Here is a 19,461-nt window from a genome sequence, read left to right on the forward strand (position 1 = left end):
ATTAAATTAATGTTTTATCCGTTTTTTTGTTTTTTAAAAAAAGTCGTATATATTAAATTTGAATTTGACCGTTTTTAAAAATGGTCATACAAAATATACTAGACGCCCGTTTCCAGATTCTGGCAACATTCGGACAACAAAAATCTCTGGTCACTCTATACACCAGTTGCACGCGTTGGGGTCTTCAAAAAACAAAACAAACCCAAAAATGGAGCAAACAAAGCCGTTCTACGATTTCAGCGTTCCCTATAATAAGGACGACAAAGTGATGAGAGCTCTGCTCAACGAACTTGTGGACTGTGAGTATGATTTAACGGTTTAAAAGCAGTTCCTCCTTGATTTCAAGCGGGTTCTACTTTAGTGGGCTACAAAACCATCGCCATCGACCAGAGTTTCGACCACAGCAAAAAGGAGGCCGGCAAACGGGGATCCGAGATGTTTCCCGAGCCCCACAAAATCGAACATCTGCGCAAGGAGTTTAAGGACAAGCTGAGAATCCTGCAGAGAATAACAATTCTCTACGTGGATGTCAATGTGGCGCATGCAATGGTAAGATAAGTCAAAGGATTTTACTAATTGTTAGATGATTTCACTTTCATATTCTGCTTTCCAGAGTGTCTCCCTCAATCTGCGAAAGTTTAATCTAGTCGCTGGCCAGCCCAAAACCGACGCCGCCTTGACAGTAAGTTGAAAAAAAGCTAATTACTATCTTTTAATATAGTTATTTAAAGCATTGCTGTACGGCCTTCAACGGTGATCTGATAACCTTCAATCCTGTGGCAGGATCACGGCTTATGGTTAATCGAAAAGCCTACCAGGTGGCCGTGCGTCGCGGCATGTTCTTTGAGATCAAATACGCCCCGGCAATAGTCGATTCGAATAACAGGAAAGACATGATAAAGATCGCTCAAAACTATTGCACTAAAGGAAAGTCTAAGAACATCATCTTCAGCAGCGGAGCAGCGCACGAATTTCAGCTGAGGGGACCCTACGATGTGGCCAATCTGTGAGCTAGACATTAGTCGTTAATTGAACTCTCATTAAATATTTTCTTTAAGGGCCTATATTTTTGGCTTGTCGGAGGACCAAGGCAAGAATGCTGTGGATCGTCATTGCAGGCAGCTCTTCCTGAAGGCTGAGTCGCGTCGTCTGGGCAAAACCATTATGTTTGTAAAGGGAAATGGACCCATCGTATTCTCGGATAGCTCAGAGGACGACCAAAGCGAGTCAGACGATGAAATGGAGGGACTTAAATCGGAACTAGGAGAAGAAAATGAATCTGAAATTAACGATGACAATAAGCAAGCCAATAAACGACTGAAAGTGGCGTAGCACCGAAAATAATTGCTAAAAAGTATTGTTTTTTAATTGCTTCTGACTGAAGTGGAGAGAACAGAAAATTTAAATCATGCTTGCGTTACTTCATACGTATCGTAAACGCAACACGTCAGGTTTATGTCCAGTATCAAGTGCCTTATAGGTGGTTTGAGTCCATACAGATGTTTATAGTATGAGACGTCGATATTAAAAACAATCGAAGGTTGCCGGGGAAAACAATATATCGAAATAAAATAAAGGTTATTTAAAATAAAGTTAATTATTGTTATTTGATGTTTGTCATCCAAAGATAGGTGCTTAGGAATGAAAATATTTTATATTTAAAATTGTAACAAAAAATCAATGCATCAATGTCAGCTGTTTTTAAATGCTATTCCTGGAATCCTTCAGGAAGATTCCAGTGCCAAGAACGGAATCGATGTCTGAAAAGAATTCAATTAATTTTATCGATGTTAAAATCGGATTTCTTGCACCTCTAGCGTACAACAACAAAACAAAATGGAGGTCTTTGAAGTGTGTGTCGCGTTGTCTCGCTGCTAAAATTTTGCGTTAAACGGTAACTTAAAGTGCAAATAAATTGAGCAAAGTTGCGGAAAAGCGCTCGCCCGGTTGCCGGCAACTGGAAAAGCACAAAAACCGAACGGAATTGAGCGTATTTTAAGCGAAAAATGCATTTGAAAAGCGCACGAAACCGAGACACTTGAAAAGAAAAAAATGTGCAAAGAAGAAGAGAGCGAAGAGCGAGAGAGAGAGAACGAAAAGAGCTGGGAAGACAAGCGACGAGACGGGAAGAAAAACGGCAAAGCAAAAGAAATATGTATTTCGCGAGACTATGAGGAAAAGCAGAAAGGCAGCAGCCAATGTCCAATTTCAATTGTTTTTTCATCGCTGTTCCGAGTGCATTTCTTTTTGCGCCTCTACGTGTGGCCAGTGTGTTTCTGTGCGAGTGTGTGCGATTAATTAATGGCGAAATTGGCGAAGAACATCGAAAATCAAATGCAAAAGTGTGAGCTGCGGCCGTCTAATACAATTAAAAATGGACCTCATCTGCGAATGTGTGAGTGAGAGAGTGCGTGTGTGTGTATAAGCGATGCTCGTTTGGGTTTTCGCCTTCATGATGATGTTTGTTTGATTGTAATCATCGCGTTGATTATTGCCTGCTCTTTTGATTTCTTTTCTCTTGCTTCTGCTCGCCATTTTCTTTGCCCCCGCTTAATACCCCAAAATAAAAGAAATATTGTGTGTTTCACTTGGCTTCGTTTTCATTTCGCGTATCGCGCGTCGCATAAATTTTGTGTATGTATTGGTGCTGCAGTGTTGCCAACATTATTCGGGAGATGCAGCACCGCACATTTTGCACCTGTGCAGGAGACAATCTGCGTTATCCCCTCCCACATTTCACACCCCCGCATTTGTCCATCTGCCGCAATGGTCACTGCTACAGTTGCTCTGCTGACGCCGCTGCCGACGTTCTCGCTGCTTTTTACTAACATTTTGTTATTGTTGCGATGGAGAAATCGAAGTGCAATGAATTGAAATGATAAATTAAAGTGCAAATTATTAACGGAATTCGGCAGTAAATTTTACTTAAATTTTGAAACGTTGAAAAGTTCATAAGACTTTTTACCAGCAGTGCGACCATAGTACATCGGACCACTGGTCATAATGAAATAAATAAATTAATTACTTTATTTTTCTGTAAGGATATGAAATTATTTTTTAGAATTTTTTTTATCAATCGTTTTAGTCGGTACAATTAAATTCATTATTACTGCAACTTTTTCAGTAAGTTCAGTTTGTTACTTTTATTGTTAAAAAAAAATAATTTGTTTCTGTTTGACCGGTCCAGGGTGCACTGTAGTTTGCCCCATCGATATATCGATATTGATGGCCTAAAGTAGCACTCACATAGATACAGTGCACATATGCAACGGTATCCCCATTTGCGGCTCTTCCTTTTGCTCCTCTTTGATTGCTTTTAGCTCTGCTTCGGCCGCTGTGTCAACTCATCTGTCTGCCTCCCTCTTCCTCACTCCACTCGATCGGCTCGTACTCACTCACACGCACACAGTGGACACACGTTTTTCTAGCCGGGCCACTCCGCCTCTCCCTCTCTCGCACACACAGCAATTGATGAGAGAGCGTAAAATTCATGCGCTTGTCGACGCTCCCGACGCGTCGCGTCGTCTGTTGTGCGTCTCTTCTTCTTCCAATCGGCGGCTGTAACAATTTTTCTTTTTTTCTGCTTCCAACTGCGGCCTTTTCTTTTCACTTGTGCAATTACCAAGCACAGAGATTTTCCACTAACTTCCAGCAATATCTATCGATTTCTTTGTTTCGTTTCGGCTGCAAAAAACTACGTTTAATTGTAATTACCGTACGTTAGTGTGAGTGTGTTTGAGCAAGAGGGGAGCGGGGACCGCGCGGCGAAGAAGAAGCAACAGCCTCGCAGTTGCAATCGTTGCGCTTTTGTAGTTTTCGCCGTCGCTTCTTCTTGCTGCGGCAATTGTGCTACAATTATTATTTCGCATGTGTATCTACACTTGAATTAGCCTTGTTGTTGTTCTTGCTGGCCGTGTCATTCGTCATCTGTCATTCCGCTGCGCTTAACTATCGATAACTTGCGTCCAAAATGATTGCGTGACCAAAACCAAACCGAAAAAAACAAAAGAAAACGGGGAAAAAAACACTAGGGAAAGAGGGCGAGCCAAGTGAACGTAAAACCTACAAATGAATTTTAAATTGTGCGAACCGGTGATAATAAACAAGATAAAGCCAAATGGATTAGCAGCACAAAAAATAAAAATGGTGAGTAATACTATTTTCTTCTCAATTATATTATAAATACTCTGCGGTAAACAGAATCGTGAAATTCCGAGCGAATTACAACAATGGCCAGGCAGAAAATGCTTTTTAGAAATAATTATGTATCTTTAACCGAAAGCAGATACACACGTACACGAACACAGCAAGACAGACGAGACACACACACATACACAGACAAACGAACTGAGCGAAAAAGTCACAAACACACAAACGCCAACAAAATAATTTCAATCAACTCTTTTTTCGGTAAAGAAAGAAGAAAAAGCAGCGAAAAAACGTCACACGCCTGTTTTCTCCCTCTTCGCCTCTCTCGTCATATTCTTCCCTCCCCCACTCGTTAATATGCGAATAAAGCTAAAGTAAAGTTGAGGCGAGTGGGCAGTTCCACTCATTGCTTACAGTTGTTCTTGTTTTCGTTGGAGCTGTGGGGAAAAAATTTAAGTAATAAAAAAGAAAGAAAAAATACTTACGTGACGTGCAAATGAGAAGAACAACAAGGGAGCTGTAAACTGAGGTAAACCACAGTGGAGCTTCGAAAACTTGATTTGGACGACAATGGCAATAGAGGGGTATAGTAAAAAAAAAATTGGTTGAAATAAATTAAACTAAATAAAAAGCTATGAAAAGTGTAACAAATGTTGATTTAAATGTAAATGTTTTTATTAAAGTGTAAATTGTCGAGGTAGGACTGTATCCATTCGTAAAGACTGACGAGCGTAAGAAGAAAAGTTGATGACGGGCAAGAGAACCAAACGATGGATGGAAAATCGGGCAGAGACGTCAACTGAGGCCAGCGACAGAGACCAGCGACCATATAATATCATCCATCCCAAAAAACCGAATCAAAACCGACCAAACAACACAAGGCACCAACAAAAACAACAAGAAGGCAAACATATGAACGACGACGACCCCAACTCACAAACACGCCCGGCCCAACAAACACACACAGTTGTAGATACAGATACATGTACAAACAAAAGGCACCACGATATGCGAATGCGAATAAAATAGCAGCAACAACTATGCGGCGAATTTGCACGAATCATGCGAATCTCCGATACACAAACACACATAATACGTGTTTCGTACTTGTCGCCGTAATGTTGTCGCCACCATTCGCCGTCTTTTCCTTGCTTTGCTTTGTTTCGCGGATTTTCTCTTGCCTCGCAATCTCTCAATCTCCCACTTTTGATGACCACCCAACAACAAACAACGGCAAAGCTCAACTTCTTTGCCTGACTTAAAGAAACCACATCTCAGATACTTTTATTTTACACACTTTCCCAACCTATTTTTGTTAAGCCCCTAGCTAAAGTTTTCCCCATTTTTCCGTGATTTTCCAGAAACACCCATGCAAAGAACCCTTCAGAAAATCTTAGATTTTTCCCATTTTCCTCTTATGAGCGTACTTCTTAATTAAAGCTGTACCTTTATTGTTAACTAGCTATTCTGGCTCTGTCTCCATTTAACTTTCATCGACATAAATGTAAAGTTCAGAAGATACTTTCTTTGTTTATTTTTGTATACCTTTTAATTGTCTCATATGTACATATGTGCTTGAATAATTCTGTGTTCATTTTTTAAACTTTTATAAATTTATTTTGTTTTATTTTTTTTTTTGTTTCACCACCTCCTTCTTTTATCTCCCTTTTTGTTTTGACTAGCTCTTCGTCGTCTCTGTTTCCCACTCTCTTTCTATACGAAACAGTCGCTCTGTCGCTTTGTCTCTCCGTCGCTTTTGCTTTCCGTCTTTCTTGATATTCGCAGTCGACTGCGACGGTGGCAGCGCTGCCGCCAAAGGCCGGCACACGCCCCCTCTCCGCCGCCCACCCCCTCCCCTTCGCTGGGGCAGCACGTGATATACTCGCTTTGCTTTTGTAATTTTGCTTTTGGCCTGCTCTTTAGCGCACGCTATGCTTTGCCTTAGTATTTTTGTTGTTTTTTTTTTTTATTTTTTACTTCGTGTGTGTTTCGGTTCAACATTTTTGCTTTTATACGCTCGTTTCACTTGTTGGGCTGTTTTTTTTTCTCCTCGCTCTCTCGTTCCCTTTTGTCGTGTGTTTTTGCCGCTCTCTCGTTTTTCAGCCGGCACTTCGCTCTTTTGGAGAGCAGCTCTCTATCCGGCTCTCATCCGCTCCGTTTTATGGTTGCTGGATTGACAATGGGCACCTCTATATCCATTCGATCCGGTTTAGGTCCAGGTGCAAATTTTATACAACGTTTAACTCGATAATCGGGTCAGGACTTGTGTGTCTGGTATCTGTGTGTGTTGGTTCTTTAAAGGCTTTCTTGGCTGTCTTGTTTTCGTATAATTTTGGTAATTCTAGCGGGAAAGGTGGCGTCAGTTTTGTCACAGAACCAAATCTGCCTAGGCCTCTTTCAGATACTTCCTGACCCTTTGGCAATTCGCTACAACCATCGACATATTTAAAGATTAAACATTGTTGTTTCTCAAGGGTTTAACAATTAAAAAATAATTTATTCCCCTGGAGTTGGTATAACGATATTAACCTATTTGGCTATTTTTGACAAACATTTTGTCACCTTAGTGCGTAAATTTATTGAAGAACATTCATGAAATCGCACTACAATGCGGTTGATGGCAACGCGTGGAATTTCCCTGGTTCGAAGTCGCCACTATCGCTCTCCACTCATCTCTAATGCCAATTGGCCTGCCATAAATGTACCGTTACACATTCAAAAGGCTGCGACGTGTTTGTAATTTTTGCCAAGCGAACTTTTGTGGGTTGTGTTATGTGTTGTGCGAGGCTTTTTGGCACTTGGAGAGTGTGTGAGTTTTGGCTGATGGCCTCTCAGTTGAGCTCTTTGGCTTTTCCGAAAACTGTGTGTGGCTTTCTGCTTTTGTGCTTCTTCTTTTGCTACAGCTGCCGCTGTTACTTTACCTATTTTATTACCATTTTTATGTACGTTCGTCCGGGTGAGTGAGTGTGTGTGAGTGCGCGTTTTGCTGCTGCGCCCATCTGTCTCTGCTCTGCTTATGCTTCTTTTGCCTCCACCTCCCCCTGTTCCTCCTTGTTGTGCTTTGGTCGCTCTTTGCCTCTTTTTGGACCGCGCTGAGTGACGTACTTGGCTGCCGTGTTGTTGAATGTTGCTTTTCTTACAAAAACCAACTGTACTTTTTAGTTACTGTTAGCGCGGACCCAGCCACTTGACTTGATTGTTATTAAAGCCAGATTCATTCGTTCGTTACGTACATATGCATCATCTTAGCGCGCTGTGCATGTGCGGAGTTCTCCGAGTGTTTCCATTATGTGACGACACTTTTCAAACACCTCTGTATCGAGCACTGGAAGAAAAAGTACAAAATGTATCTTAAGTTTTTATTTGATTTTTGTAGACCAATAGTAATAGTAAGAAAAATAAAAAGGGAATTAAACTCCATACGTGCTCACACCAAATTAAAGGAAGAAAATATTTTCAATATTATAAAATGTACTTTTTAAATAAAACAAAAGGGTAACAAGAAGAGTTCGAATTTTTCAAAGTGCTTGTCGAAAGCCCGTATGCTAAGAACAATATTTAAACAATTTTGTAAATTTGCAATTATTTTGTTCTGTGTGCAATACCTCACCTCCCCTGCCCCGTCCCTCCAAGTCATTGTGGGTCAGATATTCATGATATTTGAAAAGTAAAAGATAAAAAAGCAGACAAAGTCGGCCCTAAAGCGAAGCAAGAGCGCAAAACAACTGTCAAAAATTGTGAGCTAACTAAAAACATTTGCCCAAGACACAAGGTGAATGAACCCTTTTCTCGTTTTTGTGTTTTGTTTTTTGGGGTGTTGTTGTTATTGCAAAATGTTTAATCGTAAGCGTTGGGAGTTATTCATTCAGGTTTTTTATTTTGTTCCATTGGTACAGCTATGTAGAAAACTATAGCAGGGCATGTTTAATATGTAATACATATAACACTTTTTAACAAAAAACAAGTGGGACTACCAAAGGTTAATAATTTATATATGTACAATTAAAGGTTAATAACCTTAACTTTTATCAGTTTATCTGCTTGTTAATTGGAAAAGATGCAAACATTGCTAGTGATTTGCCCACATCTGTTAATATTTTTACAAGGAGACCAATCGGCGGGTAACACTTTTAAATGGTGAGAAAACTGTGACTTGAGTGAACTCTTTTGAGAACGATTTTCATGGCTCATAAAGCGATGGAGCATGGGAAAAGAGAAGAAATAGAAATAGAAATAGACCCGGCCCGAAAGCTAAAGCTAATCCGCCGTTCTGATGGTGGTGCTGTTGTTGGTTTGTCGAATCGAATCGGATTGTTGGTGGTGTCGTCGTCGTCGGGTCACAAAAATGTGGCTCGCGTCTTTGTCGTTTGGACACACTGAAATTCGCTTGTCTATTATCACCTTTAATCGATTTTTCGCTTATTTAAAACAAACGTACAGTTGTGCGCAGAGACACAAAGCGACATAGACATAGAGAGAGACCGGAGAGAGGCAATAAGTAAAGTATAATTTCACAATTTTTCAGATGTCTGCTTTGCTTACCCAAGCACAAGCACAATCGCACAAACCAACTACATACCACAAACATTCGCACATACAGACACATGCATATTACTATTGCTTTTAGTTTATTGTTTTTGCAATTACTCTGCCTGATTTGTTTGTGTAATAGCCACGCCAAAAAGTTGAGAAGAAGCGAGCAAGAAGTAAAAACTAAAGCAAAAGAAGAAAAATGCGACATACACACACTCACTGATAGATATCTGCCAGATATACAAAGTAAAGTCTCGCCGAACACCATCGCTATTGTACGGGCGTGTGTACATACCGCTCGCTCGCCTAATAATAATGGCAAGAGCTGAAACTAAATAAATAAATAGCTGAAATTGCAAAAGCGAAATGTAATTGATTACGGCAAAGTCAAAGCAGCCAGAGGGCAGCAACAACGAATACGCACTGCGAGAAATTATCGAGAGATTATCCATACTTTGGCAGGATTGTTGGGTTGCACACTACAAACATTAATGAATTAGAAAATACAACAAAAATACCGAAGGCAAAAAGATTACAAAAGTTTATAAAATAGTTCAACTATTCACATTGATTATATGTACCTTTGTTTAAGTTTTAAATTCAAAAATATTCGTGCTTGAAATGTTTCACTAAACAAGTTGCTTATTGGTTTATCTCTGTGTAGAGACAACAACGACGACTGGCTAAATGATTGTCCAATGAGCGCGAACAACTCACGGCGAACGCAAGGGGGCAGTGGCGCGGGGGTGAAGGGGTAAGGAGGAGTAGAAGGGGAGTGGGTAGGTGTGTGACTGAAGGGGGCCGAGGGGGTGGAGCGGTGCTAAGCTCGCCGCTTAGCCCATGTCAGCCACTCCACATAAGTTGCGCTGATGATGTGCCATATAGTATCTGTGTGTGAGTGGTTGACTGACTGCGCTACGTACCCCCTCCCCACCGACTTCCCTTTTTGCACACGTATTTATAACAGTACACTAAGCAGCGAATTTCGGCTGTCTGTCTGTCTGTGTGTGTAAGTGCATATCTCTATGTACTGTACTGTCTGCAGTTTTGTCTCTATATCTTTCCACTTTCCATTTGCACACACATAAAGCAGACACCACACCTTGCCACCCCACGACTCCCAACCACCCCCCTTTATCCCCGCCCCATTTGCATATCTTTGGGCTCTCGCAGCTTCCACCAACGACAACAACAACAACCAGTCAGTCAACCCACCCGCATTTTTTTTTCCTTGGCTCTCTGCGGGTTTTCCACCGCTACTTTAGATTTTCGGCTAAAAGCAGCCGCAGAGACAATGCGAAAAATCGATAGAGTTGCCATTGTTTTTCTCACTGTCGCCGAAGAAGATTTTCACCAAGATTCGCACCCACAGACCACCACCCACTCTGACCTGCCCATAAACTCCAAGTCCACACCGAAACGAAGCAAAGAAATCTCAGTTTGATCTAACCCCTTTGCGCCAGAATTGAATCATTAATTAGTTTGTATTTTCCTCCCTTTTCGACCGATTTTGGTTGGGTGTTTCGTTTTTTTCGAACGGTGTAAAAGCCAAAGATTTTATTGCTCAACATTTTGAGGGGTGAAACTGTACGTTGTATGTGCCCTATTATAAAAACCATAAGCGTATAGCTTTTCCCCTTAAAAGTTGATGCAACACCAACAAAAAGTGACCGATAAATAATCTCTAAAAATTCGAAAAACTTCTGAATATTCTCTACAGATTACATGTACTACTGATTTATTACTGATAGCTTTAAAATACAGCGCGAATGATAACTATTTGACTAAAGTCCCGTTTTTCTCTTTTCTTTACAGACTTTAAAAACCCAAATGCATACTTTCGCTTAAAATACGTTCGGAACTAAAATAATGCACTCGTGTTCGCTGATAAACTACCGTTTGACGTGAAACCTTTTGTACGAATCTGATTGATACTAACCCAACCGAAATCTTTCCAAAATACTTTTTACAGCTGTGAGCGAATGTGTTTCACTGCGAATATGTCAAAGGTCGGCCATGAAGTGCGCGAAACACGAGACACAAATGACATTACCATATAAAAGCAACAACAAGACGTTAAATTGCACACCAGTTGTAATTAAGCTTAGTAGTTAGAACCCGCAACCAACCAATATATAATCATAATCGATAAGTCAAAGGTGGAGTGGAGTGTGGTGACACCTGAAAACAGATCCCCGGGGCAAAGTGAGCAGTGGGGAAAGGATATCCGCACCCCGAGAAGTGGAACTTCTCCGCAACCGTCTGGTTCTCAGTCACCTCACCGGCTACCTATCGAACTTTCGACATTTTGACAACGGCCACGCGCAGAGAGCAGCATCAAAATTAAGCCAATAGACGACCAAACCTAAAACGCAGCGGCGTCGCGTCCTTCGACGCGTAACGGACATTTCTGTGTGCGCTGCGTTTCAAAAAATCTGATGGATGGAAATGCACAAAATATGTTTCACGGAAATCATCAAGGGTGAGTTTTCCTTCCTCGACTCTTTGGGATTGTCACCCCAAAAGTCGGGTTAAAATGGGCTAAATCGGGAAAAGTACGCATGATATGGGGGCTGAACTTGTGAGTTTGTTTCTCAATGAGTTGAAGTGTCTTGTAATTAACGGTAATTGATGTTAAATGATTTGTTTAAAAGTCACGAATAATATTAATGAAAGAGCAAGTTCGGTATTTTAAAAACGCTTCTAATAAATAACTTTCTTCTGGACCCACAGAGATCCCTATTACCGTTACGATGCTGCAGCCGCCGCAGCAGCCGCCGCCGCGGCAAATCCTCGGGCAATGGGCCCGCCCGGCGGCTACCCGCCCCGCCACCGCCCCCCGCATCCGCTCCAGCAACAGCCCCAATACCCATCGTACCAGCCAACGGCGGAGAATCTCTACGGGCTGGGGGCCGCCGATCACCAGGCGGCCATGGGCCTGGGTGTTGGCGTGGGAGTCGGCGCCGGAATGGGCGATCTAAGCGGCTGGGGCGGGGCGCCTTCGGTGCCCGGACAGGCGGCGGCATATCCGGGAGCCGGCCTGGGCGCCTATGGTCACCCGCAGGCGGCTCCGCCGGCGCAGCAGCAGCGCCAGAGCAACGCCAGCGCCTACCGCCAACACATGCCCGCCTACGGACAGCAGGATCAGCAGAAGCTGGCCAGTTATGGCGCCCAGCAGAGCATGATGGCCGGCTACGGATCGCTGGCGCCGCAGCAGCAACAGCAGCAGCAGCCACCCACGCCGCAGCAGCAGCAGGTGCAGCAACAGGCGCAGCAGGTGCAGCAGCAGGCGCAGCAACAGCAGCAGCAGCAGAGTCAGCAGCAGGCTCGGCTGCCGCAGCACTATCCGCAGGCTCCCGGCCAGCACCCGTTGTATCCCGGGGTGGGAGCACCCGCTGTCCAGGCGGGCCAGCCCCCGACACCCCAGGCCTACGCCCACAGTCCGTACGGGAGTCCCATGCAGCACCAGCCGGGCCGAGGAGCGCCGCAGCACGTGGGCTACGGTCACACGGGACTGGACCAGGCCTCGGCCTATGGGCAGCACGTGCCGGGAGCAGCGCCACCGGGCCACCATCTGACCGCGCAGCAGCAGCAGGCTGCGCAGCAGTTGGGCGCCCACCAGCAACAGCAACTCCAGTCGCAGCAGCAACAGCAGGCGCAGCAGCAGCAGCCCCACGTCTCGCTGATGCAGCAACAACAGTTACCGGGAGCCGGACTGCCGCCGCCACACATGGGAATGCCCCCCAGCTACGGGAGCCACCACCAGCAGCAACAGCAGCAGCAGCAACAGGCCCAGCAGCAGCAGCAGCAGGCAGCTCCGCCTTACATGTCCAGCAGCAAGCATCAACAGGCGGCTGCCCAGCTGAACTCCTCGCCGCAGTACCGCGCTCCCTTCCCCCAGCTCTCGCCACAGATGTCGCCACGTCCGCCGACCATGTCGCCGCATCCGCAGATGTCTCCGCGACCAGTGGGCGTGTCGCCGGCGAAGCCACCGCCCCCTCAGCAGCAGCAGCAAGCGCAGGCCCAGCAGCCGCAGCAGGTGGTGAACAACCAGCCCAGCCAGCACAGCATTCAGGGCATGGTGGGACTGCCGTCGCCACGCCCCCAGCCGCCGACCAGCGGATCGGGAGGAGCGGTGGCCAAGGGTCCGGCGCCAGTGGCTGCACCCGTTAACACTCTGCAGGCCCTCGAACAAATGGTGATGCCGTCCCAGGCGCTCGGACTGCCGCCCATGGACTATCCGTCGGCCTACAGAAGTACCGTGGGCCCCAGGATGCCGGCATCGCCGCAGCAACAGCAGCAGCAGCACCACCAGCAGTGGGGCTCGGCCCATGGAGCGCAGCACTTGGCCGCACTGCAGCAGCAGCAGCAGGCGCAACAACAGCAGCAACAGCAGGCCCAGCAGCAGCAACAGGCGCCGCCGCAGCAGCAGCAGGCGGCTATGTTGCAGGCGCAGCAGCAACACCATCAACAGCAGCTGAGCATGTACGGCCAGTCGATGGGGCAGCAGCAGCCCCAAGCCCCGCAGCAACAGGTTGTGCCGCCGGTGGCTGCACAGCAACCGCCGGTGGTGGCCACCCCCCAACAGCAGCAGCAACAACAGCAGCAGCAGCAGCAACACCAGCAGCAATCGCTAAACGATCAACTGCAGCATTCCATCAACGATATTGTCGGGGGCGGGAACAGTGGTGGAGGCTCGGGCGGCAGTCAACAAGGCCAGCAGCAACAACAGCAGCAGCCCCAGCTGGCGGCCATGTCGTCGCCGTTGCATCAGCAAAGCCTGCCGAGCATGCACCATTTGATACAGCCCACCATGGAGACGGCACAACCGCCGCCGCAGCAGCAGCAGCAGCAGCAAGCGGCGCAGCAGCAGCAGCAACAACCACAACAACAGCAGCAACCGCAGGCGACTCTCACGTCGCCGCACCACCAGCAGATGCAGCATCAGTCGCCGATACACCAGCAGCAGCAGCAACAGTCCCCGCACCACCAGCAACATCTGCCCAGCTACAACCAGTCGCAGCAGCAATTCGATCCCTTTGCCAACATCCTGGGAGACAGTCAGCCACCTGCAACCCAACAGACAATGTCCCCTGCTCATGTCAGTTCGCCGATACCCGCGCAAATGCAGCAGCAGCAGCAACAACAGCAGCCGCAGCAGCAACAGACCCAGCAGCAGCAAGCCCAGCAAGTACCACAAGCCCAGCAACAACAGGTGCCGCAGCAACAGCAGCAGGCGCCGCAGCAACAGCCTTCGACGCCGTCGCATCACCTGAGCAGCATTCTCAACGAGACAGCCAACTCGAATGACTCCTCCACTTTGGCAGTGGCCGCCAACGACAGCAACAACAGCAGCAGCAACAGCAGCACGAACAGCATCGTCAACAACCAGCCCACTTCGGTCCACGACAGCAACTCGCAGAGCAGCATCAACAGCAGCAGCAACAACCAGCAACAGTTGCTCATGGACAACACGAACTCGCACGGAGGCAACTCTGAATCGGCCCAGCATGTTGGGGTCGATGTTGGACTCTTCGACAACAACTCCATGTCCTCCACATCCGCAGCTGTGGCCGCCGTGGCCTCCAATGCGGCTTCTGCAGCAGCAGCGCTCCTGGACAGCAACTCGCAGTCCTCGAATACGGAGTTTGAGAAGCATCAGAGCGAAGGCGACGGCCTGTCTGGTGCTGGAGGAGCTTCTGTCAACGAAACTGAGTTGCCCCAGGACGAGACTAGTGTTTCCAAAACCCAAGAAGCCAGCCTGAGCACAGATGTGCCAGCGGTCCAGGAGGATCTGCTGGAGAAGCCTTCAGAGGAATTGGAACAAACTCAACTTAGCCAGCCTCTTGGAGAATTGTCTACGTCTCTGTCGGAGGAACCCAAAGCCATAGAGGATCTGGGAGAGGAAAAAGCGCAGGCTGGAGCTCCTACGGTGCCCGCTATGGATCCCACCACCTTGGTGGGACAGCCGCCCCAGCAGCAGATACCGCCCATGGGAATGCCCATGCATCCAATGGCCCCGGGGTACGATGCTCAGGCGCAGGGACAGGGACACATGCCACCTATGATGCCGCCGTATGGCGGAGCTCCGGGCATGTATCCGCCCTACCCGATGCTGCATCAGCAGGAAATTGCAGCGCTGCAGCAGCAAATCCAGGAACTCTACTGCATGCCGCCAGGGCACGAGATCCAGCACCAGGACAAGTTGATGCGGATGCAGGAGCGCTTGAATCTCCTCACGCAGCACGAGATAAACGAACAGTGTGCCGGAGGTCCGCAGTGCCTGCTCTTCCAGAACGTTCCGCCGATGTACGGACCCCCGGGCAATCCTTTGCTCAACCAGCAAATGGTAGAAAGCCCCCAAGTGTCGAGCACCACGGGACGGGGTCGGGGAAAGGGGGCGAACAAGCCTCGCAAACCGCGCGCCAAGAAGGGCGAAAAGGGCCAGGCTGGCCAGCAGCAAGACCTGATGGACATCAGCGGCAATGTGGTGGTGGGAGCAGCCAACGCCACGCCGAGTATACCGACGACCCAGCTGCCCGTGTCCGAGGACTGTGTGACTCAAGGAGCAGGCGACACCAGTGTGGTCGGCATGCTGGAGTACAGCGAAGGAATGGGCGACCTCTCGCAGGACGTGCACTCGGCCAACGAGCTGGACACCTCGACCGATGGCAGCGGCAAAAAGAAGAAGCCGCGAAAGCCCAGGACACCCAAGGACCCGAACAAGCCCCCGCGGGATAGGACTCCGAAGGCCAAGAAGCCCAAGGACCCCAATGATCCCAATTCCACCGAGACGCCAGCAGCTGCCAAGAAGAGAGCGAGCGTTAGCAAGCGCAGCAGGAAGCAGTACGGGGAGGATGGAGCGGAGCAAACGGGGGAGGGCAGTGAAGTGGAGGACAACAAGCCACTGGTGCCCAAAGCGGGTTCCGCCGATGGAGAGGCAGAGACTACGTCGGGCGGAACTGGCGTGGACGGCGAGTCTCCGGACTACGATGACATACCGGTTTCGAAAATACCACGGGGCGCCAACGAAGAGGATAAGGACGCCGAGGCTGGCGATGAAACAGTGGACTCTGTTCCAGACTCGGCAGGCGATCCGGCCTCCACTCCGAGCAGGAGGGATCGCAAACGCTCCACCGCCAGGAGCCGTCGCAACGCGAACTCCGAGGAGGGTGGAAGTGCGCGTAAGAACCGAGGAACTCTCTCCGCCAAGGCTCTTAAAAAGCGTAGGAACAGGGGACGGATTGTACCCGAATCCGATGGCGAAGACGACACCTTGGACAGAACTCCACCGCCATCGCCTCCGCCAGATTCCGATATGGATTCCAACAAGCGTAGGTCTTCGAGGAACACCCAGAGGAAAAAGTACATCGACGACGTAATGCTAAGGTTCTCCGACGACGAGAACTCCCTGCTGGTGGCTTCTCCTGTAAAGAAGGACAAGAAAGCCACCGCAAATGCGGCTAACTCCAATGCGGGCAGTGACGTGGAGAAGGCGGAACCGCAGTCTGGAGCCGAAACGGAGGCCGGACAGGAGGCGGGCGAAGAGAAGGCCACTCTGCCCTTGGACGAGAGCAGTCAGCTGGAAGCCAGTTCGAGTACTTCCGCTGCAGCGGCAGCAGCCGGCGAGAAGGAGCGTCAGGCATCCACTGATGCCGCTAACGCAGCCATGTCTTCCAAGCCCAACTACGTGTACATAAACACCGGCGACGAGGACAGCATGGTAGTGCAACTCGTCCTGGCCATGCGGATGGGAAAACGCGAACTTATCCCAGAGAAACCCAAAGAAAAGACTCCTGAACCCAAAAAGGAGGAGGAGAAATCGGAATCGGTCGAAGCATCAGCCGAAAAGGAAGATGGCGAAGAAACACCCAAAACTGAGGGCGAGGCAGGTGAATCCAAAGAATCCGATGCCGAGGCAAAGAAATCCGAATCCTCGCAGATGGAGGTGGACGATAAAGAAGCTTCGGAGGGAGGGGAAACCAAGAAATCGGAGGAGGAAAATAAGGAAGCGGAGAAAATGGATGAAGATGATGCAGCTGAGAAACCAGCTGAAGAAAGTAAGCCGGATGAGCAATCAGAAGCAGAAAAGCCCGAGGAAAGTGAGGAGACCACTGATAACAAAGCCTCAAATGCAGAAAAGGCTGAGGAAACCAAGGAACCAGAGAATGCCGCCGATAAAATGGATGTGGATGAGAATGAAGGTGAAGCCAAGTCTCCCAAGTCCAAAGAAGAATCTGATGAAAAGTCCGCGGATGAAGCCAAATCCGAAGAGGCTACTGTGGAAAACGAGAAGGAAACTTCAGAAAAGGCAGGCGAAACCGAGCGAAGTAAATCAGCGGAGGAGCCAGTTAAGAAGGAGGCCGGCGACGAAGGCGAGGCTGACAAGGAAAACAAGCCCGAACCCGTTTTCATCGACGTGGAGGAGTACTTCGTGAAGTACCGCAACTTCAGTTACCTCCACTGTGAGTGGAGAACCGAGGAGGAGCTCCTCAAGGGCGACCGTCGCGTGGCCGCCAAGATTCGTCGCTTCCAGCAGAAGCAATCTCAGCAGCTGAACATTTTCGAGAACATCGAGGACGAGCCCTTCAATCAGGACTTCACCGAAGTGGATCGCGTGTTGGACATGTCCGTTCACACTGATGAAGCCACCGGCGAGACCACCAAGCACTACCTGGTCAAGTGGAAGTCCCTTCCCTACGAGGACTGCACCTGGGAGCTGGAGGAAGACGTGGACAACGACAAGATCGAGCAGTATCTGCGCTTCAACAAGATCCCCCAGAGGAGCGAATGGAAGTCTAAGAAGCGTCCGCATCCGGAACTCTGGAAGAAACTGGAGAAGACGCCGGTCTACAAGGGAGGCAACAGCCTGCGACCCTACCAACTGGAGGGCCTCAACTGGTTAAAGTTCTCCTGGTACAATACTCACAATTGCATTCTGGCCGATGAAATGGGTCTGGGAAAAACCATCCAGAGTCTGACCTTCGTGCACTCCGTTTATGAGTACGGGATCAGAGGACCCTTCTTGGTCATCGCTCCGCTCTCCACGATTCCCAACTGGCAGAGGGAGTTTGAGGGCTGGACGGACATGAACGTGGTGGTCTACCACGGATCCGTGACCAGCAAACAGATGATTCAGGACTACGAGTACTACTACAAGACGGACACGGGAAAGGTCCTCAAGGAGCCCATCAAGTTCAACGTTCTGATCACCACGTTCGAGATGATTGTGACGGATTACATGGATTTGAAGGCGTTTAACTGGCGCCTCTGCGTGATCGACGAAGCTCATCGTCTGAAGAACAGGAACTGCAAGCTCCTCGAGGGCTTGCGGCAGCTGAATCTGGAGCACAGGGTCCTGCTTTCCGGAACGCCCCTGCAGAACAATATCAGCGAGCTGTTCTCGCTGCTCAACTTCCTGGAGCCCTCGCAGTTCTCCTCGCAGGAGGAGTTCATGTCCGAGTTCGGAAGTCTCCGCACTGAGGAGGAGGTGAACAAACTGCAAGCCCTTCTCAAACCAATGATGCTGCGTCGTCTGAAGGACGATGTGGAGAAGAGTTTGGCGCCCAAGGAGGAAACCATTATCGAAGTGGAGCTGACTAACATCCAAAAGAAATACTATCGAGGCATCCTGGAACAGAACTTTAGTTTCTTGAAGAAGGGAACCACATCTGCCAATATCCCCAACCTGATGAACACGATGATGGAGCTGCGGAAGTGCTGCATCCATCCCTATCTTCTAAACGGAGCTGAGGAACAAATCCAATATGATTTCAAGTCCCAGCATGGCGAGGATCCCGAATCCTATTACAAGAACCTGATCCTCTCTGCTGGTAAGATGGTCTTGATCGACAAGTTGCTGCCCAAGCTGAAGGCGAACGGCCATCGCGTGCTCATCTTCAGTCAGATGGTGCGTTGCTTGGACATCCTAGAGGACTATCTAGTCTACAGAAAGTATCCGTTCGAGCGAATCGACGGACGCATTCGCGGAAACCTTCGTCAGGAGGCCATCGATCGTTATTCCAAGCCAGGCTCCGATCGATTTGTCTTTCTGCTCTGCACCAAAGCAGGAGGGTTGGGAATTAACCTGACAGCCGCCGACACGGTCATCATTTACGACTCTGACTGGAATCCGCAGAACGACTTGCAGGCCCAGGCCCGATGCCATCGTATCGGCCAGCGGAAGATGGTGAAGATCTACCGATTGCTCTGCAGGAACACCTACGAGCGAGAAATGTTCGACAAGGCCTCGATGAAACTGGGACTGGACAAGGCTGTCCTGCAGTCGATGAACACCCAGGGCTCTAAGGATGGCAACAACAAGCAGCTTTCCAAGAAGGAGATCGAGGATCTTCTGAAGAAGGGCGCCTACGGCGCAGTCATGGATGACGACAATGCGGGTGATAAGTTCTGCGAAGAGGACATTGACTCGATCCTCAAGCGCCGCACTCAGGTCATTACCATGGAATCGGAGAAGGGTTCCACTTTCTCGAAGGCTTCGTTCGCTGCCTCCGGCAACCGATCAGATATTACCATAGACGATCCCGACTTCTGGACCAAGTGGGCCAAAAAGGTTGACATTGATCCCGATGCCTGTGAGCGCGACGAAACGGAGGACTTGGTCTTGTCCGAGCCCAGAAGACGCACTCAAATCAAACGCTACGGTCACGAGGACGTGATGGAGCTCAATTCGGAGGATTCTTCCAACGAGAACAGCGATGAAGAGGGAGGAATAGGTAGGCTAGACGAATCACCTTAATTTACCTTTAAATGCTTATT

At 48.4% G+C, this 19,461-nt stretch overlaps 2 protein-coding genes across 2 annotated transcripts in view; both read left to right on the forward strand.

The window, feature by feature from the left end:
- Nucleotides 1–173: 173 nt before the first annotated feature.
- On the forward strand, nucleotides 174–1,344 carry LOC108091424 (ribonuclease P protein subunit p30). Its single transcript, XM_017190615.1, has 5 exons — nucleotides 174–299; nucleotides 362–549; nucleotides 614–682; nucleotides 732–1,006; nucleotides 1,059–1,344. Exons 1-5 carry the CDS (start codon nucleotides 209–211, stop codon nucleotides 1,330–1,332), a joined length of 897 nt encoding a protein of 298 aa, XP_017046104.1. The 5' UTR covers nucleotides 174–208; the 3' UTR covers nucleotides 1,333–1,344.
- Nucleotides 1,345–1,814: 470 nt separating this feature from the next.
- LOC108091457 overlaps nucleotides 1,815–19,461 on the forward strand; it is a 42,100-nt gene continuing 24,453 nt past the window's right edge. Inside the window, 3 exon segments of the mRNA XM_017190657.2 lie at nucleotides 1,815–1,894; nucleotides 10,655–11,164; nucleotides 11,416–19,418. Of these exon segments, the coding sequence (XP_017046146.2) occupies nucleotides 11,121–11,164; nucleotides 11,416–19,418 (8,047 nt within the window). The 5' untranslated portion in view covers nucleotides 1,815–1,894; nucleotides 10,655–11,120.

This window comes from Drosophila ficusphila, unplaced genomic scaffold (genome assembly GCF_018152265.1).
Source record: "Drosophila ficusphila isolate 14025-0441.05 unplaced genomic scaffold, ASM1815226v1 contig_412, whole genome shotgun sequence".
In the NCBI taxonomy this organism is placed as follows: Eukaryota; Metazoa; Arthropoda; class Insecta; order Diptera; family Drosophilidae; genus Drosophila; species Drosophila ficusphila.

Coding starts and splice junctions, on each gene's coding strand:
- LOC108091424 (XM_017190615.1), top strand. CDS start 209: ATGGAGCAAACAAAGCCGTTCTACGATTTCAGCGTTCCCTATAATAAG. Junction 550..613: donor TCAATGTGGCGCATGCAATG/GTAAGATAAGTC, acceptor TCTGCTTTCCAG/AGTGTCTCCCTCAATCTGCG. Junction 1,007..1,058: donor CCCTACGATGTGGCCAATCT/GTGAGCTAGACA, acceptor ATTTTCTTTAAG/GGCCTATATTTTTGGCTTGT.